At 43.2% G+C, this 24,922-nt stretch overlaps 1 protein-coding gene across 2 annotated transcripts in view; it reads left to right on the top strand.

Annotated features, from left to right (window-relative positions):
- Nucleotides 1-24,922, top strand: part of TBXAS1 (thromboxane A synthase 1) — a 223,611-nt gene that overhangs the window by 472 nt on the left and 198,217 nt on the right. Inside the window, exon 2 of one of the 2 annotated variants that reach the window (XM_028747108.2) lies at nucleotides 17,948-18,142. In XM_028747108.2, the coding sequence (XP_028602941.2) occupies nucleotides 18,039-18,142 (104 nt within the window). In that variant the 5' untranslated portion in view covers nucleotides 17,948-18,038. The remainder of the gene's footprint in view (nucleotides 1-17,947; nucleotides 18,143-24,922) is intronic. The other variant, XM_077935048.1, reaches the window with a different exon arrangement.

The raw sequence follows: 24,922 nt of genomic DNA, 5'->3' as shown, positions 1-24,922 counted from the left end.
CTGACTTCTGGCTGCAGCTGCACGGTATAGTTTTTGTTATGCCTCTAAAATTGCTTTTGCTCCCCTTGCGGTTCATTTGCTGGGCTTCCAAATGAGGAAACTGACGACACGTGTGTGGTACCTGTGTTCCTTCCTAGCTGGCTGTTGTATTAGTCTCGTTTTAAGAGCAGCATGATGGGAGGTATCTGGAAAAGGGGCTGAGAAAGGTGCTGTGCCCTTTTCTGTTCCACGGGGTTTAATGTGACCTTGTGCACACATACCCTGGGTTTTTTTTTTGGGGGGGGGGGGTGGTGCTTCTCAAGTTAATTATGGGAGCAGTGAGAAATCTTTTCCAGTCCACTTTCTGAGGGTGGGGTGGGGGCACATGCCAGTGGTGAGCAGGGTTAAAGGCAAATGTAGCTAGGGTAATAAATTTTAATTTTTGTCTTTGTACTGTAGGCTAGTTTCTACATGTCTGCACATATCTCTCTGTCCTGCATCCTGGTAAGCAAAAAGCGCTATTAGTTTGTGGCAACATTCCAACCAGGCAAAAATACCTGAGCTGGGCTTGTGAGGGGTGTGGTCTGGGGGGAGGCTGTGGGCCTGAAAGAGCAGCTTGAGGGGCAGCCTTTGAGGGTTGAACTAGGACCTCAATACCTGGGTCCAAGTCTTCACTCATCCATGCATTTTAGGAAGGGCAGCCTTGGGAGAAGGGCAATCTCAGGTCTCAGACAAGATGACAGCACAATTTTTATGGAATTGTGTCAGGCAAAAATATCTATTTTTTAATTAATGCTCTTGTTTTCTGGAGGAGTGGTGTTGGCACGAGGATGGGCTCCTGCCAAGCAGTGCTCGACTTTTCTCAGGCCATCTTTGGCGCTGTGGTGGCTTCCATGCCGAGGTGATAACGAGAGAAGAGCAGCTCACAGGGGTGAGCTGGTGGTCATGAGGTTAAAGCTCTGCTTGCAGGGAAGCTGAAACCGGAAGTTCAGAAGGTCTGTTTCTGGCCTTCAGTTCCTCCTCTGCTTGCATCTCAAGTTACCTTTCAGCAGAAAGCGGTCCCCTCTCCCCCCGGAAGACTGTAAATGTGGCCAGGCCAGCCTCTGCTTGCTGGAATGGAAAAGTCTTTGCTCACTTGTAGAGGTTGTGCTTTGCATCTCCAGGCAGAGCTAGGAAAGATCCCTATCTGAAACTTTGGAGACCCATGGCCAATCAGTGTAAACAACACTGAGCTTAGATGAACTACCAAGGCAGCTCTCTGTTACCTGCATGGGCTGATGGAGGATCAGGTAGGCTATGACGTGTCATGGATCTCAACTCTTAAGCACTTCCTCCAGAATCAAAAAAATTAGCTGTCTGCACAGGCCTGTCTGAGACCAGCTGATCATTTGGGTTTGTGTCACAGGTATGTTTCCAAACCAAACACACAAATGAAAGGAAGCCAAGAAGCTGCCTTAGTCCAAACGGAGCCATTTGTCAGTTCAGTATTGCCTCAGTTTGACTGGCAGCCTCTTTTCAGGATTTCTGGCAGGAGCATTTGTTAGCAAATTCACTTCAGTGATGCACTGAATTCACATTGCTTTAGAGCAGGGTTCCCCAGGCTTAGAGGGTCTGCAGCTGGTTTTGGACCACAACTCCCATCCTCCCTAGCTAGCATGACCAGTGGTCAGGGATGATGAGAACTGTAGTCCAAAACCAGATGGAGATCCAAGTTTGGGAAACCCTGCTTAAAGCATCCTTCCTAGCATAATGCCCTCCACATGTTTTGGACTAGGACTCCCATCAGTCTCAAGCAACAAGCCTGTGCCGCCTGGGGCTGATGGGAGTTGAAGTTCTAAACACTAGGTTGGGGAAGGTTGTTTTGCAGTAAGGCTGACTCTGGCCAGTTGACCTACAAGACACAAGTGCTGAGTTTAATACATAAATGAGGAAAAGTACCAGCTGCAGCAACATAGCAAGCATTGTCTTGAGGTCAGAGAGCGAGACACGTTTTTAACTGATGACAGAGAATAATGTGGGATCACTTTTGCTTGTTTGGCAGAAAGCAATCTATGAGATCTGAAACCAAAGCAGCAATGCTTAAAAGAATTGGTGTGGTTCTTATGTTAAAAAATGTGTCTACTAGATTTGACTGCTCTGATAACTTAATTGTTTTTGGTATTAAAATGCCAGAGGGCCATAAAATAATATTTGTGTGAGAAGTTGGCAAAACCGGCCTAAAGTGCCTCAGATACCCTAAAGTATTAGTGCTAAGGTGGCAGCAGCAGTAGCATAATAAAAATAGAAATAGTAGAATCACAGAACTGTAGAGTTGAGAGGGAAAACCAAGGGTCATCTAGTCGACACCCCCCCTTTAATGCAGGAATTACAGTCATACCTCGGGTTACAGCCGCTTCAGGTTGTGTTTTTTCAGGTTGCGGACTGCCGAAACTCGGAAGTACCGGAACAGGTTACTTCCGGGTTTCGGCGGTCGCACATGTGCAGAAGCGCCGAATCTCAACCCGCGCATGCGCAGACATGGGTTGCGAACGTGCATCCCGCACAGATCACATTCGCAACCTGAGCATCCACTGTACAGCTAAATAATATGTGAAACATTTGAATTTTCAAACATAAACATATGCTAGTTTGATCCATGTGCGAAAGAAAGAACGAACAGAAAAGAAAAAGGCATACATTGGATGCTAGGCCATTTCTTTGCTGAAAGGAGTCCTGTTAAATACCCCCATTTATACACACAACCTACCTGTGCACCCAGCATATTTTCCTTGCTTAGCAGGATCTGACAAGGAAGTATGAGGGCTCTGGCATGCTCAGGGGGTTCCTGACTTTGCGTGATTTTGCCTTTGCATGCAGACCCCCGGAACTGAACTTTCACGTAAGTTCACACCCAGCTTTAATGTAATGCTTTTAATGCTTTTGCTGTAATGGCAAAAAGAGGACCAACTGCAGTGAAGTCCAAGTGCGCTTTGGTGCTTGAAGAGAACTCTGGCATGCTGCATAATGATTAAGGTGCCATGCCATAGTGCTCCCCTGCAGTGTGGTTCCATGTGGAAATCTGCTTGTTAAAAGTTATTCTCCATATACCAGAAGAGGGTTTCACCAGGCTTTTTGGAGTGGTGTGCACATTTGCGTCATAACTCTCTTTCTAGGAGGGCTAGAGACTGACTGCTTTTGTTACGAAAGCTTAGAGGCTGGTACACCAGTGAAGGCCTTCATGGGTCACCGGTACCAGCAGTTAGAATTCTGGACACTCAGGTGCCGGCGAAGAGGGTGTGATATTTTCTGAATGCATTTCCTGCATGTGATAAAACTAGCCCTTCAGGGAGACTGGCACGATAAACCTCTTTTCTAGAGTACCAAGACCGAAATATATATGAGAAAATTAAAGAATAGGACCCAAACTATGGTGGTTAGAATTGGAGGGGAGGAAAGCTCAAATTCAGATTCCCCACATGGCCGTGATGATTTCTGGGTGCCCTTGGGCTGATCACTTGCTCTTAGCCTAAACTACCTCAAAGGGTTGTTGTAAGGATAAAATGGGATGGGATGAGTCCTGCATGATGCCTTGATATAAACACAATAATTACATTCTAGACACCGTGTGTCAAGTGTAGCTTTCAGAGTCTACAAAGGTCACCATTTCCATGATACCTTGATGTGTTCAGACTTGGTGCTCCAAGTTTTATGGAGGCAGTAAACCTGCTGATTCACTTTGTCCTCGCTGCCACACCTTTAAATGGACAAAGCCGAACCTACCCTAATTCTGTGCGTCAGATGCTGATCTCAGTGGCATTTTTTTTCCTAGTGGAGTCTGCTGGGTTTTGGGATGCAACTGGGGAGAGTGACATTTACTGTATACCTGTGAAATAAATGCAGTTTTTCTTCTTTTAAGTCAGTACCTTGGGTAATATCTCCTGAACCTGGTATTTGTCACTTCTTCCTGAAGCTTCATTCATATATGGAACACCCTCCCCGCCCCTTGAAAGGGAATATATGGGGGACAAAACCACATTACCAGCCAGAGTTTGTCCACACTTGCTCTTTTGTTGACTGCAGGGGATTCTCATTGTATATACTTGCGGCAGCTCCGTGGCCCTGAACATACCCCTCAAGGTGTGATGGAAACAGTAAATGTTTTATTAGCGAAGAACTCCATTGCAATTTAATATTTGAAACATAAAGAGTGCAGCAGCTAGAGGGATGGGGCCTAACTACTTGTTACATTAATTGTGTGGCCTGCGGGAGTTAAATGTTTTAATCTGAGGTGTATGGGGGTGGATTTTGCAGTGAAGCAAGGTTTAAGGTAAAGGTAAAGGTACCCCTGCCCGTACGGGCCAGTCTTGACAGACTCTAGGGTTGTGCGCCCATCTCACTCAAGAGGCCGGGGGCCAGCGCTGTCCGCAGACACTTCCGGGTCACATGGCCAGCGTGACATCGCTGCTCTGGCGAGCCAGAGCCGCACACGGAAACGCTGTTTACCTTCCCGCTAGTAAGCAGTCCCTATTTATCTACTTGCACCCCGGGGGTGCTTTCGAACTGCTAGGTTGGCAGGCGCTGGGACCGAGCAGCGGGAGCGCACCCCACCGTGGGGATTCGAACTGCCGACCTTTCGATCGGCAAGCCCTAGGCGCTGAGGCTTTTACCCACAGCGCCACCCGCGTCCCATAAAGAGTGCAGCAGCTAGAGTGATGGGGCCTAACTACTTGTTACAGTACATTAATTGTGTGGCCTGCGGGAGTTAATCTGAGGTGTATGGGGGTGGATTTTGCAGTGAAGCAAGGTTTAACTCCTCCTTTTCTAGGGAGGGAACATGTGGAGAGGGGAAGGTCTGGGCACCCTCTCTCTTGTATTTCTCCTGTCTGTTCCCCAAATTATGCCTGGAGCCAGGGGCCTGAAATCTCTTCCCCCCGCAACACTCACGCAGAACTCAAACAACCCAGCTTCAATCTGATTTATTTATTCGAGGCACCCGCAAAATGACATCTTGAATTCCCCCAGCCGCCAATTACAGTAGCTGATGCTGAGAGGGGAGGCCCCGGCTTGTCTCCATGTCACATGTATGATGTCATGTGTGTAACACCCCCCCCCCGTGGCACAAGCTGGCGCCTCAGCTCCCAGCTCAGTTAACGTCCTGTATTGGAGCCTGGCTGAAGAGAAACTTCTTCCTATTTTGTGTCATTCATTGTTGGCGTACAATTAACTGGGGCGGTCTATATTTTGTTGAATGAAAAAAAAAATGTTTTCAAGCAGCAATTTTGAATAACAAAAAGTTGGTGGGCGCTCTCTCTGCAAACATGCCTTTTCATTTTGTCTTGTTGTCAAGATCCGCTTTGACTGACAGTTTGGGGTGTATGCTGGAGAGTTGGCTTTTGCAACCCTGCCTTGAACTTTAGGGCATTTTACTGTAAAATGAATAGTTTAAAGTAAACATTTGTCCATGGATCCATGCTGGTAGCATGGGAAGAAGACAACACAGAACTTCTGGCTTTCGGTTGATTGTATAGAAATAGATCATTATAATGCAAACTGTTTTGACATTTACTAGCGCACTGCTGTCTATTTGCCAAGATTGTTATTTCCAGCAACACAAAAACAAGATCTTACTTCTCCCTCTGCCCGGCTCTTTCTCTTTTGACCCCTTTCCTTCCGCCTTTGAAACAGGCTGATAAGACTACATTCCTCTGGTGGAAAGGAAAATGTAAGACCTCTGTATGTTGGAAGTGTAGAAGCTGATATATGTCGTTCATGTATTGTAAAAGCATATGCTGGGAAAGTGAAACGGAGTTTATGGCAACATCTTTTCTCCCAGGGCTGCTCTAGTTAAAGGTGCGTTGGTGTTTTAGCTCCATTATAAACCTGTGTTCTCCAAGGTTTACAATCCTCTTTAAGTGTCGGCATGCTAGTCTTGATTTGTAATATGTTACGGGGGTTGGGTGGGCAATTCACATGCAAGCTTATTCCAATTGATGTCAAGGCAAAGGAGGCGAGTTGGTGCCAGTGTTGCTTTAACAGCGCGGCAGCCAGCGGTGTAATCTCAGCGCACACCTATTTTTCCAACAGATTTAATTGGAGTTACGGAGCTTATCTAGGGGAGCACATTGATGCAGCGATTCCTTTTTACCTTCAGTCCCCTTGTTCAAACTCTTTTGAGCTCAGCACATGAAGGTGGGTGCTGAATGGCTGTGTTCAGTGGGAAGCTTGTTTGCTTGAAATAAGTAAACAACTTTATTATTTTCTTGCATGCAACCAGATCCCCTTGTGGATATGGGGGGTACAGTCTCAGTATGAGGATTTTGCATCCTCAGAAATATGTCGACCAACAATGGCGTGTGGTGACATTTTTCATAGGGGAACAGTTAAGGCCAGAGGTGCCAGCTTGTGAAGCCGATTAGGGAGGAAGGCATGATGCTCATGCACAGGACATCGTGCGCATGAGCATCACATCACCCTCCCTAAGCTGGGCAGAACCTTCCCAAGCTTTGGGAAGGAGGCACCAGGGGAACATTTAAGGTATACTAGTCTAGTCCCCCTAGTCTACTGTCTGCCAACCAGGCTTTAGTCATGGCTACCCGTGAATGAATGATTATTTCTTAATAATAATAAGTTTATTATTTATACCTCTCCCATCCGGCTGGGTTTCCCCAGCCACACATCCATATCTTACTGCCTTTCCTCCAAGGCATGCATTGAGCTGCCTTAGGGCCAAACTAGAAAACCCCTGGCTCTTTTGGCACTGGAAGAAAATCCCACATTGGCTCCACTGAGCTCACCTCCACACCATACATTTAAAGCACTATTATACCACTTTTAACAGTTATGGCTTCCCCCAAAGAATCCTGGGATCTGTAGTTACAAAGCTATAGTTCCCAGGATTCTTTGCAGGAAGCCATGCATTTTAAAGATGCTTTAACAGTGAGCGGCGCTGTGGCTTAAACCACAGAGCCTAGGACTTGCCGATCAGAAGGTTGGCGGTTCGAATCCCTGCGACGGGGTGAGCTCCCGTTGCTCGGTCGCTGCTCCTGCCAACCTAGCAGTTCAAAAGCACATCAAAGTGCAAGTAGATAAATAGGTAACGCTCTGGTGGGAAGGTAAACAGCGTTTCCGTGCGCTGCTCTGGCTTGTACTGGCTTGAGAAGAACTCACATTCATATGTCTGTTCTGTCCTGCTTATGCATTAATCAGTTTATCCACAAGGATAAAAGCATGGTTTCTGAAGACCACCCCCCACAAAATACACATTGTACCCTGAGCTATTTGAATGCCTTCTGTTACATTTATTAATGAAGATTTGTATTATTATTATTATTATTATTATTATTATTTTGTATACAGCTTAATGCTGAAATAGGTTTCTAAGTGGCTTACAAAATATAAAAACCTCTTACGCAAAATAAAATGATCCTGTGAACACATAAAAATATAAGCATTTATAATTTTAAACAACTAAAGGTAGTGTTAACATGAATGGCTCTGGATTATAAAATGACTACTTCTGCATAGTAAAAAAAAAAAGAGGGTTTACAGATTTGCATACACTTTTCACATGCTAATTTATATGTATAGAATATGTATATGTAATTGATATGTATATGTATAGAAGCAAATTTACTTCATAGAATCATAGAGTTGGAAGGGACCCTGAGGATCATCTAGTCCAACCCCCTGCAATGCAGGAATATGAGGCTGCTCCATACAGGGATCAAACCCTCAACCTTGGCATTATCAGCACCACACTCTAACCAACTGAGCTATCCATCTTATTCTTACTAAAACACTCCATCTCGCCATAGTGAAGAAGACTGTGACCTGGTGGTCTATGTGCTTGCTCAGTCTGGGGCCCAGATGCTGACTCTTGAGAGCTCAGGGCTCCTGCCCACCTTTCTTGGCAACCGTACATTGCTATGCAACATCATAGGATGCTGCCATTGGTCCATCAGGCTCAGTGAATGTAAAGACTGAAGGAAAACTCCCTCCTTGCTGAGAGGGGTAGTCTGCTGTAATTTCCCTGTCTTCGAGTTTAATGCAGTTGCTTTCTGGACAGCGGTAAAGTGGCAGAGCATGTATTGATCCAAGTGACTAGCATCTGGAAGCCGCTGGCGTTATTAATACAATAAAGTAAGGGTGTTTCTGTGAACTACTATGCAGAGCTGGGGAACTGGTTAACCCTTTTAGTAGTCTCTAGAGAACGCAGGAGTGGCATTCATTTGGTTACACAGCTCAGGGAGCATAACATGATTTGGTAATAGCAGGGCCAAGTCACCTTAGAATTAAACTTTGTTAGCAATTTTATTTTTACAATAAGAGTAGAAAATGCCAGATATTAGAGAAGCCACAAATGTTAAATCAAAGCTGTTCCCTTGGGAGAAACTATATATTCTGTTCTTTTATAGTTCTGGGAATTTAGGCTGTTGAGTGCCCATTTCTCAGAGCTGCTTGAGGAAAACACACACATCTAATTCTCAAGAAATATGGCCAAACTGCAAAAAAACTTTGTGTTTGTGTGTTTAATTCTTTTTAAAAAGCCATCATCACTAGACTTGGGCTTGTTCCAGAAGCTGGATATCTAGTTTTACGTTCTAGCTTTCAAGCAACCATTGACAACTAGTACGATTTTGTTGAAACAATGTGCTATGTTAGAAGAAGGTTATTGGTGAATTTGTACGGTGACTAGATGTCTCTCCTCAAATCTGGGTTGCAGGTATTACTGCAACTAGTTTGTCTTGGTGCATGGCTGCTGAAGTCTACATGCATGAGCAGTGGCCTGTCAGAGGAGGGAGAAACTGGAAAAGTCATCTGCTATAATAATAAATAATAATTTATACCCCGCCCATCTGGCTGGGCCTACCCAGCCACTCTGGGCGGCTTCTATAGAAACCAAAAATACACTAAAATATCACACGTTAAAAACTTCCCTGAACAGACTTCCGGTCGGCGCCAGCGTCTAATGGCTGCCTTTGCCTCGAGCTCCGAGGCAGGACTGCTCCGCGGGTTCGGGTCTGACCCGCTACGGCGAGCGGGGGACCCCTAGAATCACAGGCGCTGAAGCCTGTGGACAAGGAGATCCGGCGGGCACCTTTGCACCCCCCGGTATCGCGAAAGAGCCTTTTTAAAGGCTCCGGAGCGGCATCGGGAGTGAGTGCGGTGCTGAGGATCGCTACCCAGCCTGCGGAGTGAAGCCGCGTCGCCATTGACGGAGAGCGCCGATTCCTTCCTGAAACAACTGATTGACTACAAACCCCGTGAGTAAGAACTGAAAAGTAAAGGGGACTTTAAATTTAAGAAGATTTGGCTGAAAACGGGAAAGGCAAAAAATAAGGAAGTCTGCCTCCCGGAGCTGCATGATTAACGGAGCAATGAAAAGACTGAGCTGCATTTAAAGGGAAAGTTCTTTTAATTCTGAAAACTTGTTAAACCTGACATCGAAAGAGTCTCCCCCCCTGGAGCAGGAGAAGGGGGAGAGAAAAATTGAACTAACCTTGCCTGTAAAAGGATAGAGTTTTGAACGGGGGACCCTCCACTGTCGACAACTCTGGCCAGACTGCCGGAGCAGCAGTTACCTAGAGACTGAGCTGTCAAATGAGCTGTCAAAATAATACTGGTGGCTACAAAGTAAGACTTACTTGATACAAATTAATGGGACGGTGGTGGACAAGAATTGGGATATTTTAAATTGCTACAAAGTAAGGACTTTGGTTGAACTCTTGTATTTGGGACTCTCTGTTTCTTTGTTTCCCTGGCACACTGGTGTGGATACAATTTCTCCCTCTAGAGGACTCTAACTGCATTACGGTGGACAAAGGGGGATTTTCCACTTGCAGCTTTCCTGTGAGAACGACCTTGAGTTATGAGCAACCCACTGGATGAAATATCAACAAGAAGCAAGACAAAACAGGCTCAAAAGCAAACTCAAAAAAGAGGTTCTTTATCAGGAGCAGCAGCTGCACAGGAAAAAGGAACGACAGCATCAATGGATTCTATGACACAGGCTCTGCTCAGAATAAACCAATCTCTAGAAGTACTCACTAAGCAGTCTGCAGAGCTCACTAAGCAATCTACAGAGAACTCTAAGAAACTAACAGAACTGACAACAAGATTGGACCTCAACACAACGACAATATCATCTAATACAGACTCTATAAACCGATTAATTCAAGAAAGCACAGAGACACGGAAAATTGCGGAGAGCGCGAAGAGTACTGCCGAGGAAACTAGAGGAAAAGTGGCGCCCATTGTCAAGAAAGTACAAGAACATGATGCAGCTTTGGCCCTTTTGGAGCTGGAGAGGAAAAATAAGAATTTGAAACTACGACTGGTACCAGAGGAGGAACAGGACAAACTTGGGGAATTTCTCACAGACAAATTTCAAGAGTTCTGGAATGACGAGTTAGAAGGAGAGGAGGACGAATTTGCAATAATCACTGCCTTCCGGATTGGCAGGAAGCAAGGCAAAAAACCAAGAGATTGTTTAATCACTCTGAGATCAAAGGAAGAAAGAGACAAAATACTAAATCTACATTTCCAGAAGGCTTTGGTCATTAAAAACTCCCAAATACAGATCTTTAAGGACATACCCAAGCACTTTTTGGAGGTGAGAACACAATTTAAAGAATTGGTGGACTTACTTAAAAAGAACAACATCCCATTTAGGTGGGAATTTCCACAAGGGTTGTCCTTCATCTTTAAAGGGAAGAAATTCAAAATTAAAACATACCAGGACAAAGAACAATTCTTGGACAGAAACTTAGAGGATCTCCAGAAAGGAAACGTAGGTGAGAGAGACATACCAGACATACCAGATATTGCAAATCTATCATTCGGATTGAATCCAGCGCCGACTGAAGAGGAGCAGGAACTTGGTGCAGTTGGTGGTAAAGCTACCCAATAACAAAAATGTCTCTGCAACTTCTGAGTTGGAACTGCAATGGTCTGAACCATCCCCGAAAAAGGGGTCAAGTGTTTCACATATTGAAGAAAGAACAATTAGATATAATCTGCTTACAAGAAACCCACATTGCCAGGATAAACAGGAAGCTTTTAACAAACAGAAGATTAGGACTGGAATTTATTTCCTCAGATAAAGTCAAGAAAAGAGGAGTAGTGATTTATGTTAAGGAGAAATTTGAACCAAAAATGATTTTTAAAGATGAACAAGGAAGATATCTGGCAGTGGAAATTCAAATCCAAGGAGAAAAGATTCTGATTGTAGGAGTTTACGCACCTAATGAGGGGAAGGCCGAGTTCTTCAAGAAGTTGCATGAGACTTTAATGGACTTTCTGGACCTGAAAATTATAATGATGGGCGACATGAATGGAGTTGTTTCTACAAACATGGATAAGGCCCAAAGACAAGTAATATCTAAAGATGGGAGATTACCAAAGACTTTCTTTGAATTGACTGATACCCTGGACCTGATTGACATTTGGAGAACTAGGAACCCTCTGGAAAGGGAGGGGACTTTTTTCTCTGAGGCAAAAATGACATGGACTCGAATTGATCAAATATGGATTTCCAGTAATTTGGCATCAAGGATTAAAAAAATAGAAATCTGTCCAAAAACCTGTTCTGACCACAATCCAGTAAAGATGGAAATGAAACTGACAACAGCTGGAACCTTTAGATGGAGAATGAATGACGCTCTATTTGGAGATGAAGCATTTTGTAAAAAGGCCCAAAAGACGCTGAAAGATTACTTCGAGATAAATTTGAATTCGGATGTTGAAAAAAGGATAATTTGGGACGCAAGTAAAGCTGTGATGCGTGGCTTCCTAATACAACAAAATTCTATAAAGAAGAAAAAACAGAATGAGAAGAAAGAGAAAATTTGGAACCTAATAAAAGAAGGGGAGAAGAAACTTAGGTTTAAACCTAAGTCCCATGAGATTTTAAGAGAAATAAAGCTCTACCAAACACAATACATGGAACTGATGAATCAAGAGATAGAATGGAAAATAAAACAAATGAGGCAAAAGACGTTTGAATCAGCAGATAAATGTGGGAAGCTACTGTCGTGGCAGCTGAAAAAGAGACAAAAGTTGAATACTGTGATATCCCTCGAAGTAGATGGGAAACTTATCAACAAACCAAATGAGATAAGTAATTGCTTTCAAAGTTTTTTTAAGAAGCTGTATGCACAGGGGCCAAAAAATGAACAAGAGATAGAAGAATTCATTAAAAAATATGGATTGTCAAAAATTTCTGAAAGAAACCAAAGAATTCTAAATGAGGAAATCACAGAGCAAGAAATAGAGCGTGCCATTCAGGACATGCAACTGGGAAAATCACCAGGACCAGATGGTTTGACTGCAAGATACTACAAAGCATTGAAAGAATGGTTAATACAACCATTGAAAGAAGTTTGCAACCAAATTTTGGAGGGGAGAAAGGCTCCCGAATCGTGGAAAGAAGCATTTATTTCACTTATACCGAAGACAGAAACTGAGAAACATCAAGTTAAGAACTACCGCCCTATATCACTCTTGAATACGGATTATAAAATTTTTGCAGATATTTTGGCAAAAAGATTTAAGAAAGTTCTACTAGAGGAGATCCATAAGGATCAAACAGGCTTTCTCCCAGGAAGGCATATGGCAGATAATGTAAGGAATATTATCGATATCTTGGAACTGTTGGAGACTGATATAAACAGAAAAGCGGTGTTGATTTTTGTGGATGCAGAGAAAGCCTTTGATAACATTTGTTGGAGCTTTATGAAGAAAAATCTTCAAGGGATGGGGGTAGGCCGAAACTTTGAAAACGGTATAGGTGCAATATACTTTGAACAAAAAGCTAAACTAATTGTGAATGGGGTGATTATGGACGAGATTCCAATTGAGAAAGGGACACGACAGGGGTGCCCAATATCCCCTCTACTGTTTATAACAGTACTGGAGGTTTTGCTGAACATGATCAGAAGGGATCAGTTGGTTAAAGGAGTACAGGTCGGAACGAAACATTATAAGTTAAGAGCATTTGCAGACGATCTAGTGTTGACATTGCAAGAACCAGAAGCCAGCACAAAAAGAGTCTTGGAATTAATTGAAATATTTGGGCAAGTAGCAGGTTTCAAATTAAACAAATATAAGACAAAGGTGCTGGAGAAAAATTTGACTATGGTGGAAAAAGATAGTTTTCAAAGGGAAACCGGGTTGGAAATAACAAAAAGGGTGAAATACCTGGGGGTGAACTTAACATCTAAAAATGTGAACCTATTTAAAGATAATTATGAGAAGTGTTGGTTGGAGGTGAAGAAAGATCTTGACATATGGTCTAGGCTGAGACTCTCCTTGTTAGGCCGAATTGCTGTTATCAAGATGAATGTACTGCCGAGAATGTTGTTTTTGTTTCAGACATTGCAAATTATAGATAAGACGGAATGTTTCAAGAAGTGGCAGAAAGATATATCTAAATTTGTCTGGCAGGGCAAAAAACCCAGAATAAAATTTAAGATCTTGACTGATGCAAAGGATAGGGGGGGTTTTGCCCTGCCGGACCTCAGACTCTACTATGAAGCAGCAGCTTTTTGCTGGTTGAAACAATGGCTACTTCTTGAGAATACAGATATCTTAGATCTAGAAGGTTACGATAACAACTTCGGTTGGCATGCATATCTATGGTATGACAAGGTAAAGGTTCATAGAAATTTCAAAAACCATATTGTCAGGAAAGCATTGTATAATGTATGGAATCGGTATAAAGATCTGTTGGAAAGTAAAACTCCCAGGTGGTTATCACCAGTGGAAGCCAAGGAGGTAAAAAAACTTAATATGGATTCAGTGTGGCCAAAATATTGTGAAATTATAGAATACGATGGTGAAAAGTTGAAACTAAAGAGCTTTGAGAAGTTAAAGCCTAAAGTCCGAGATTGGTTACATTACCACCAGATTAACGAGACTTTTAAGCAGGACAGGAAACTAGGATTCCAGAAGGAGAGGTCAAAATTAGAAACAGAACTGCTAGAACCCAATACTAAGAATCTGTCTAGAATGTATAATCTGCTGCTAAAATGGAACACACAGGATGAAACAGTGAAATCAGCTATGATTAAGTGGGCACAAGATATTGGACATGATATTATGTTTGCGGACTGGGAACAGTTATGGACCACAGGCATTAAATTTACGGCATGTAGTGCCTTAAAAGAGAACATAATGAAAATGATCTATAGGTGGTACATGACCCCAGTTAAACTTGCAAAGATATATCACCTGCCCAATAACAACTGTTGGAAATGTAATGAATGTGAAGGAACCTTTTATCATCTTTGGTGGACCTGCCCGAAGGTTAAGACTTACTGGGAAATGATCTACAATGAAATTAAGAAAATCCTTAAGTGGACATTTGTTAAGAAACCGGAGGCCTTTCTTTTGGGCATGGTCGGCCAAATGATTCCAAAGAAAGATAGAACCTTTTTTATGTATGCAACCACAGCAGCAAGAATTCTTCTGGCAAAGTATTGGAAGACTAAAGAACTACCTACTCTGGAAGAATGGCAGACCAAGGTGATTGAATTCATGGGACTGGCAGAGATGACCGGCAGAATTCGTGACCAGAGGAGAGAGACAGTGGAGGAGGACTGGAAAAAATTTAAAGTTTATCTTAAAAATTGTTGTAAAATTGTGGAATGCTGAGATGTCGAGGGATATGATCTAGAGAATTACAGCTGTTAAAATTGAAATTAAGAAAATTCTTAAAGGGAATTAAATACAAAATTGAATGATGGATTGCTAGAAAAAAAGGATCTTAAAATAAGAATGCAGTGAAGGAGAGGTATGGGGAAGTCGTGTTTTGTTTGTTTGTATTTTGTTTATGTTTATGTTTATGTTAATGTTGTAAAATCAATAAAAATTATTATAAAAAAAAAAAAAAACTTCCCTGAACAGGGCTGCCTTAAGATGTCTTCTGAATGTCAGGTAGTTGATTATCACTTTGACATCTCGTGGGAGGGCGTTCCACAGGGCGGGCGCCACTACCGAGAAGGCCCTCTGCCTGGTTCCCTGTAGCTTTGCTTCTCGCAATGAGGGAACCGCCAGAAGGCCCTCGGCGCTGGATCTCAGCGTCCGGGCAGAATGATGGGGGTGGAGACGCTCCTTCATGTATACTGGACCGAGGCCGTTTAGGGCTTTAAAGGTCAGCACCAACACTTTGAATTGTGCTCGGAAACGTACTGGGAGCCAATGTAGGTCTTTCAAGACCAGTGTTATATTGTCTCGGCGGCCGCCCCCAGTCACCAGTCTAGCTGCCGCATTCTGGATTAGTTGTAGTTTCCGAGTCACCTTCAAAGGTAGCCCCACGTAGAGCGCATTGCAGTAGTCCAAGCGGGAGATAACTAGAGCATGCACCACTCTATGGATAAAATGCCTTAGGGTGCTTCTAGAGACGGTGTGTTTTTTTGGGTGTGATTCAGTCACAAGCAGGCAAATAGAAGTGGCACACGGAAAGCTGATTTGGTGCTGTTGCACAACAAACCCACTTCTCCCCTTGTCTCATCAGATTTCTTGCCAGAAGCAAAGTGACAGGGAATTTCAGTGGAAAGTGGGATAATATATACTTGAATGCCACTGTGGATGTGGGGTAAGCAGAATGGAGGCTGTAGAATGTGGTGGTGGTGGTGGTGGTGGTGGTGGTGGGGGAGTTGCTCAGCCCTGGGGAAAAATCATATTCCCACTCCCCATAGGTGCTGCTTTTCCCTGAGAGAGAATCTTCTGTTGGCACTTAGGGAAGCTTTCCTGTCAAGACAGGTAGCAGTTTGGAGAAGGTGGGAGTGAATTTTATCATGACTGTAGCAGTGGAGGGGAAAGGGTTAAGCCTCTTTCCCATGTGCCACAGTCCTGATTCTGCTCACCTATGCAGCTGCTATTTACATTTCAAAATGGAAATTAAGTTGCTTTCCGACAACGAACAACACTTATAGATTGCCCCTTGTATTGATTTTAAACAGTGTTTAAATAATGTTTATCTGCATCCCTTCATTTTTAAGATAGATAGATAGATAGATAGAGTATCTATCATCTATCTATCTATCTGTCTGTCTGTCTGTCTGTCTGTCTGTCTTAGGGTAAAGTGCTGGAAAACATCAGAACAAAAATCCATCAAACCCCCAAATTTACAGTGCATTACAAAAATAAGGACGCCTCAAACTCAAACAACCGTCCACAATACAGCACCATAAACAAGTCAGTAAAAACCATCACTCAGAATAGCTGAGTAATAAAAGATAAGCAAATGGTTTTGGTGAACAGGTAGGTCTTTCAAAGGAATCGGGAAGGTGTTGCAATGAAGAGGGAATTTCAGCTGGATGTTACTTTCATTCACCCTGGTTGTAAGATAACTTGGTTCCCCTCCTGCCTGAGGGGGGATAGAGATCAAAGGTGGCCACAGTTGCAGACCTAACTAGAACATTTGGGAAAGTTTTATGGAGTTGGGAGTCAGGTGTGGCTCACTACCAGTCCTGATCTGTCTCTCTCACACTCACACATTCCTTCATACATTCAGGCTTGGTTTGATGGGAGCTATAGTCCAAAACGGGTGGCGCTGTGGGTAAAAGCCTCAGTGCCTAGGGCTTGCCGATCGAAAGGTCGGCAGTTCGAATCCCCGCGGCGGGGTGCGCTCCCGTTGTTCGGTCCCAGCGCCTGCCAACCTAGCAGTTCGAAAGCACCCCCGGGTGCAAGTAGATAAATAGGGACCGCTTACTGGCGGGAAGGTAAACGGTGTTTCCGTGTGCTGCGCTGGCTCGCAGATGCAGCTTTGCCACGCTGGCCACGTGACCCGGAAGTGTCTTCGGACAGCGCTGGCCCCCGGCCTCTTAAGTGAGATGGGAGCACAACCCTAGAGTCTGTCAAGACTGGCCCGTACGGGCAGGGGTACCTTTACCTTTATAGTCCAAAACATCCCAAGGGTTGGGGAAAGTCTGGTCTTCACCATCTGTGATTGAAAAATCAATGATTGGAGGGAGTGTCGCTTGGTGATAGAGCACAAACTTTGCAGGCCTAAAGTCCTAGGTCTAGTCTCCAGAGAAAAAAGTCTTGGGGAGGGCATTTTTTTGGAGGGGGCAGGACTTGATTAGGGGGGCAGGACTTGATTAGGGGGGCAGGACTTGTGGGGGGGCAGAACCGATGTGATTGGTCAGTTAGTTAAGTATTCATATTGTTTCACTTGATCTGTGGGGGACAGCTGTCCCCCCTGTCCCCCCCCTTGGCTACACCCATGGGGGAGGGCCTTGCTGGCAGAGACCTTCTGCCAATCAAAGTAGGCAGAACTGACTTTGATGGATCAAGTCTTATATTTATAAGAAAAGCCTGCTGGATGAGGCCTAGTCCAGTCCAGCATCCTGTTCTCACAGTGGCCAACCAAACGCCTATGGGACTTAATGTAAGGCCCCTCATAACTTCACTGGGCTCCCAATCGAATGCTAAGGATTGCATTGCCATGGAGACTGATTCTTCCTTTCCTTCCAGAGATGAACCTTACTAACACATATTAGCAGTTCTGCGAAGAAGGAAACTTGCCCTCCCACTGCCTGACGGAGTCTTAATCTTTGAGTAGCACATTTCCAGAGCTGTCTGTCGAACATCATTCCTATTAATCAGCAGAGCCATCCCCAAATCTTCATATTGTCTAGGATATTTTCTACTAAAAAGTGATAAGGAAGTTCCATCGATTTCTCACCTACTGCCCTCCGGGCTTTTAAATCTATAGGTCACGAGAGGCGAGCTGGTTCTTATCTTTTATTCATCCCTTGCTGCAAAACCTGTGGGCCAGCTCTGATATCTCAGGCAGCAACTATGTAAATATTTATTGATGCTGCAGTCATTAAAGGGGGTGGGGGAGAAGGAGTTGCTCGGGCCTATTGATGCAGGAAACTCTCAATTCTGCATCTGTTAGGCAGCAAGAACAGGAAAAGTTGGCGTTTTTGGTTTGGAGTTAGACTGCGTCAAACTGACGTTCTTGGTTCCTCTTTCGTTGCAGATTACCATCTGTATAAGAGTTGGACGGCTCTTACCACCTAAACTGAGACTTCCCTTCTTTTTCCTGTTCTACCAGTCTAAAGCTGCTGTCGATGAAAATGGGACTAATGGCTGTCTCTAGTCTCGGCTTTGTGGAAATGAATGGTACAGCACTGTCGGTGACCTTACTGGCAATTCTCTTGATCCTCTTGGGCTGGTAAGTGGTTACATTAAATGTTCAGTGGAAGTCTGATATGAATACATTTTTAGGCAGCGCGAGTTCAGTATTCAATGGGTTCTGGGTTAAAGTTGCAGCCCTGAAGACCAGTTTGAACGGTCTTCGGTGGGACTTTATGCACATGCATAAGTGAGCCAGACCGTAGCCAGAATTTTCCTTTCTTTGAAGATGGCAATTCCTGCAGTAACTGTATGGTTGCAAGAATTAATTGACAAAATTGATTGATTCCTTGTTTTAAAAATTTACTGTTGCATTTTAACTGGGCTCCCCTTCTGTAATCTCCTGATGTCATACACCATCTATATATCTGTTGAGTAAAGTTTCACTAAGAGCATTTCCATAAGGTGTTATGTGTTACTCACTGAGAGAAACTGTTAGTGTAATTAAATACCTTGATGTGCTGTAATATTGACATCAATTAATAGATGGATAACAAGAAGGCTGATCGATTTAAATGTTCAGCTGGCTGACAACTCTAAAAAATGTATTGGAAACACACACTGTAGCTAACAGAGAACAAAGCTCCAAGTATTTCTTTAAATTGGGTAATTAAAACACCTTTTAATTAAAGGCTATAGATCGGTTCTTCTTCCCCTAAAGAATTTCCATAGAAGTTTATTATATTTTGTTTTGTTCCTGGATAACATTGTACAGTGGTGCCTCGCAAGACGAAATTAATTCATTCCGCGAGTTTTGTTGTCTTGCGATTTTTTTCGTCTTGCGAAGCACGGTGTCGGAAAAGTTTTGGAAAAGCTTCAAAAATCACCAAAGTCTTCAAAAACCTCAAAAAAGGTTACCACACCGTGTGCTATGTGTTGCTCCTCGAAGTCAAGTCGCAACTGTATTAACGGTGTTAAGAAAAAGGAAACAAACTTGCAAGACGTTTCCGTCTTGCGAAGCAAGCCCATAGGGAAAATCGTCTTGCGAAGCAGCTCAAAAAACAAAAAACCCTTTCGTCTTGCGAGTTTTCCATCTTGCGAGGCATTCGTCTTGCGAGGTACCACTGTAATGAGGCTCTTATAGGTAATCAGCTCTTAAGTATGGATGTGTTTCAGGACTAGATTCTCCTTGGCAGTAAAAAGTTACCCAGGACAAACTTTCCATAAGGTTGTATGGAAATAATATGCTGAAACAAAGGCAGACTCTTTGTAGATATAGCCATGGGGGAGAAATTTGATTTGAGTTTGCATTTAAAGGTGAAATTGCCTAATTCATACTTTCTGAAATAATACCAGAACTGAAACACAGCAGTCCTTTGAAATTTGCCCTTCTCCAAATATAGCAGTTCAGTTTTCCGGCCAAGTAACACGTATAAAAACGCATATGCTGGAGTAAAGTGTTCATAAAAATGCACACATTGGTGAATATAGCTTACAGAAATGCTTTACTTTAGGGGAAATTGCTTTGCAAAAATGTGTGTGTTTGTGTGTGTGTAGTATAGTCAAAATTGTATACATTTGGAGAAACACGCCTTAAAATGCTGGTGAATTTTCTGAAGGGCTTTAAAAATAAAATCTCAAACTGATGTGGAAATGTGCAGAACTGAATTTAAGATTAAGAAAAACAAGAAACTGAAATTGACCGTTTTGCCCATTCCTATATATGGGTGTGATCATGGTGCTGCTATGTGCAGACACACAGTAATCAGACGCAGCAATCCATGGTTTATCCTACACAATGTAGTTTCCTTTAATGAGTATATTCTAATATGAGATGGTTCACCCTATGGAAGTGTTTATCCAAGGCCCGGTTGCAAATTCAGGATCTGTGATCTGAATCGTCCCATGGACGAAATTGGATTGTGCCCATAGTAGTAAATTAAAAAATCATACACCCCAGCTATTATTTATCCTGTAGGCGAAAGCCTGCAGGTACCATAAGAATGTAAGGAGGAGAACCCTGCTTGGTCAGAGCAGCAGGCCTATTTTTTCCACCATTTTGTTTTCCACCATGGCCAACCAGAAGACCACAAGCAAGACATGAACATAGATTCTATATGGCCAGAGTTGACTTCGCCAATGGCTGCTTTGATTATGTACTACTTCCAGTATCAAAGGAACTATGCTTCTGTATACTGTTTGCTAGGGTTCATGAACGGAAGAGTGCTATTGTATTCATATCTTGCTTCTCAGCATCTGATTGGCTGCTGTGAGAATGGAATGCTGGACTAGGCCGGCTTTTGGTCTGATTCATCAGGGCTCTTCTTATGTCTAGTAACCATTGATAGCCTTATTCTCTGTGAATTTCTCCAATACCCTGTCTAGGTTGGTGGCTAACTCAAATCGGTACTGTGGAGCAAGTATCTTTGGTGGAGGGTATATGTAGCAAGGTTAATCTGGGCAGAGGAGAAATAGTATGAAGGAAAGGATTAACCATGTTACTCCGTCATCATGGCTGTAAACATGGATTTTGAGGACTTCTTACATATTATTTGTGGTTCCAAAATCAAAGCGGAATGCAGGAAGCTTCCTTATACTAAGTCAGATCCCTCTAGTTTTGCATTGTCTACCCTGATTGGCAATGGCTCTCTGTGGTTTTCAGGTGTTTTCTTAGCCCTACCTGGAAATGGCAGAAATTGAACCTGAGACATTCTGCATACAGAAGAGATCTTCTTCCACTGGGCTGCAGCCCTTCACCTATTGCTGTTTGTAGAGTGTTGCAAAGAAAGAGATGTATACACCTGCATAAAGGAAAGATTGAACAAAATAGGTCTGCACATCACTACCATATGTCAAAAAGAAGGAGGGGGGAAATAATCCAATGGAATAAAGGACTATGCTTATTGCTAGTGCACAAAGTAAATGCAAAAGTACTGGAATGGCTGCTTCAGGTGGCTCTATCAGGAGAAAACCTGAGGCATTCTAAAATTATTATTCCGGCAATTAAACAATGAACATCATGTTTTGACATCATAATGGTCGTTGGTGACAAACAATAAAAATTTGACTGAGTATCAATATTGCCACATTTAAGCAAATGTTCCTGAGGACATTTGTATGCTGGGTTTTAAGAAAGGACAATAAAATTGGTCCTTTGCATTCCTGGGTGATCTCCTCACCTTTATTTTGCATTTAGTTTGTTTCGTAACAGATTGGTGTCAGCTGAAGTTACAACCCAGTCGTGGCTCTCCTTGGTTTGTAGATACACATCTGCAAAAACTCTGTCCAAGCTCTGGTCACCTCTTGTTTAGACCGCCTCAGTGTTCTCTTGGCTGACTGATTGGTTCAAATTATAAGCCCATCCTTCACGTGTAGACCTAGTAAAATCAAATTAAAACAATAATAATATAAAAAACTCTAAATAACCCATCATTAAAACAAGAGTTCTAGCAATAATACACAAAACAACTCCTCATAAGTTGGACTTCAGTAAGGAGGTTGGACCAGATAACTCTGTGGGTTGCTTCCAACTCTAGAATTCTATGATTCTATAACTAAAACTAAAGCAGGGTAACTAACCTGTTATGTAACTAGCATATCCTTAACAGAGATCTTCTGGTCTCAGTCTTGGTTCTTTCATGGCTGTCTACCAGTCTGCTGCCAAAGTCATTCACCTCACTACTCCTTAAGTCCCTCTTTCCTGTTCACTCCTGGGTCCATCACAAGCTCCCAGGACTGGGATTCAGGGCAAATCTCTACTTGGCCGTCAAAGTCAGTGACTGACCTTTGGCCAGTCAGTCACCTTGTCTCTCGGCTTAATTTACAGGGTTCTTATTAGGCTAGAACTGGTTCTTGGGTGATAACAATATGTGCCACTCTGAGCTCATTGGAGATAGGGTGAGATAATTAATAATAATTTATAATTCAATAAATAATTATAGTGCTCCAGAGGTACATTTTTAGAACTTGTCGTAATGTTGCAAAGGGTTCTGGAGTATCTTCTCAGCTAAAGTGCACCAGCCTCCAGCAACACAGCATGGAAGGAAACTGGTCCATCACTCTCTCTGATGTTGCAGAGGATTCTGGGATGCATCTCCAGGCTTGCACTTAATTTTGCCACTAGAGAAATATGACGCCCCGCAGATGGGGGGTTCACTTCAGGATTAAGGTCACCCAGATGTTGATGTTGCTCAGCAAGGTTTTAATATCTGTTCTTGGATATTATTCAAGGTTAAAACTGCAAAAGAAAACTCCAATATCTTTAAAAGTGCTTGTTGCTTACTTTTTATTCCTCATAATGATTTATAGTCATGAAATCCCACATGGTTTCAGCTATGGAGTCAGAGGTGGGGGTGCAAGACCCTTCTTAAATGGTACTTTTGCCCACAGAACTGCTTGGGAGGTTTTGCCTCTGATCTGGGAGTTGCGTAAGAATTTTATTTTATGAGGTATGAGTAGGGATCCTACAACAGTGCTTGAAGATGCATACCTCGCCTTCTGAACCCAAGCAGTGATAGATCAGACAAGTTAAAGTGATTTTAAAGATTTATTAAGTTATAGCTATAACACGTTAGACCAGATCCTTCTTGATTCTTCCCTGCACTTAGTTAGACCTTGAATGGAGGGACTAACTTACCTGTCTTTCTCTGCTTGTCTGTTTGACCATAGCCTTTAATCCCCTTTCCCCCTCTCCACCCAACTTGGGGTGTCTTTTTCTGATTGGCTCCAAAGATCTTTGTCTGCTCCTCGGCGATAACATCTCGCCCACTTCCTTATCTTGCAGTTCCAGCCGATCAGCAAATTTTGTCTTCTTGCACCATCTCCCGTCCTTCGATTCCTTATTTAGATATTTCTCACACTGCCCTTACCAAAAAACCTTGTGTTCATCAACTTTATCTCTTGCTCAAGCATACTCCATGCGCCTTGCTTTGCTTCTAAGTTCCCATCTGCTTTTAGCTATGATAAGCTGCTAGTCTCATGATTCCATGTCCTCATAATGCTGAAGCTTCATACCTGTATGAAATATGTGCATGTTATTTTAGCCCTACTATTACACCCAGCACTAGCACACGTGCCTACTGCAGTGCGCTTGGACAGATGCTTTTCGTCGTTGGTTCCCTTTTGCTAAATTCAGATCATGTTGAGTCTTTTTCGAGAAACCTGCCTGCTTGGTGAATTATGGAGAGACACAAATGGTCTGACCTTGTTGTGGTTTTAGAGAAATGTGGAGCACCAACTAATACATCTCCACCCATCAAGGAGCAAATGCTTCCAAGTTTCTCAAATTTAGACCAGAGCTGATTTCACTTTTACCCCCCAAAGGGTAAGCTAATTGGAGGTGGTTTGGTGACCCATCTTCCAACTGGAATACAGGGATAATGGTTGCATCCAGTGAGACGGTTTGCGGCTTTAATGAGGCTTTAAAGAGAGAGTAAGTGTGGGGTTTGCAAAACTTAGTATCTTTGGATGGCAGATGCTGTGGTTCATCATGCAAAGTATTATTATAATAAATATTTTTTTATCTCTAGTTGCATATTGAGTCGAGTCTTCCATGCCTGGCTATGGATGTGCATATTCCTTTTGTGGCTTTCCTTTTTGCTGTCTGTGAAAGTGTTGATAAAATGAATGTAGGAACTTAACCATCTTTTAGAAGTTTAATGTACCAGAAGCCTGGCATTATGAAGAAGCTGTCAAGCTTTCAGACATCTTTGTTCAAAGTGGATCTTCACTGCCTTGTCTAAACAAACCTGAGTGTTGGAAATGTGGAAATGGAGGGGTAGGTGTCTGTATATAAATGTGGGGGACACACTTCAAACAGTGTCGTTTCAGAATTCTGAAACAGGCACTTAGATGCTTGGCTGGAGTTGTTGTTATCTCACAGTCATCTTTGGGGTGTAGCTACCCTTGTCATTTTCGACCCTTCTTTTAAGTCCACATACTGACTCTGGCCTCATAATTCATGGCAAAGGTAGGATCAGACTCCATTCTCTTATCTGATCCTTTCTCTCCCCCACCTATATTTGGAGATAATAAGTCCTGAATGTAGACATCACGCAGGGCACTTGACCTAAACTTGCTGCTGCTGCTTCCTAGTTGAAAAATAAACAATGGGCAGTGGTGAGATGTCTCTCCAGACTTGTCTTTTTTGGGGGATTAGCACAAATGGAGGGGGGGGCTTTCAGTGGTTCCTTTGTTGAGGAAGGACGCCGCTCCCTTGATGAGCCAAGGACTCGCAAAAACTAAACAAAGTTTACTAGCTTGGGCTAATGCAGGTAACAAAACATTTTGCATCACTGCATGGATAACATTCCTCCCTGCACTATGAGCAGCATGCTGTGCCATCATGTCTGAGCTGTTTGCGTACAGAATTGAGGGACCACTCCCCCCCCCCACAACCTCTCCTTTTTATAAAAAGGAAGTTTATAGTTCTCCTTCATAGGATGATAGAATATGTGTGGTCAATTGCCAGTTTTCATAGAGCACAGGGCTGGAGGAGAGGGCTGGAAAAAAACAAAAGGGGCTTTTCTCTGTTTTTGCAAAAGGCAATAAACAACACCCGCCTTATCAGGCTTCTCACAACATTGAATGACTGGAGGGAAGGAACATAGATCAGGGCTTTGCAAACAGAATGGCCCAGGTGTCTGCAGTAAAAAGGACCAAAAATCAGAATGTGGGAAACACCTTTGCCTAAGACTCTGGGTTAGATTAGACAACGGCTGCCCAACCAGAAGTACATTTAGAAATCTGAAATCAGTTGATCAGCAGTGGCAGAGTAAGCTGCATGGGCACCTGGAGCGGTGGCCATGCAGTGCACTGGGGGGGGGGGTGTCCATCTGCTGTGCAGGGGCGGGACGATCCTTGACGCACTGTGGTGTGATCC

This window comes from Podarcis muralis, chromosome 10 (genome assembly GCF_964188315.1).
Source record: "Podarcis muralis chromosome 10, rPodMur119.hap1.1, whole genome shotgun sequence".
In the NCBI taxonomy this organism is placed as follows: Eukaryota; Metazoa; Chordata; class Lepidosauria; order Squamata; family Lacertidae; genus Podarcis; species Podarcis muralis.
The sequence above is the reverse complement of the archived record's forward strand: the minus strand, read 5'-3'. Positions and strand labels throughout refer to the sequence as shown.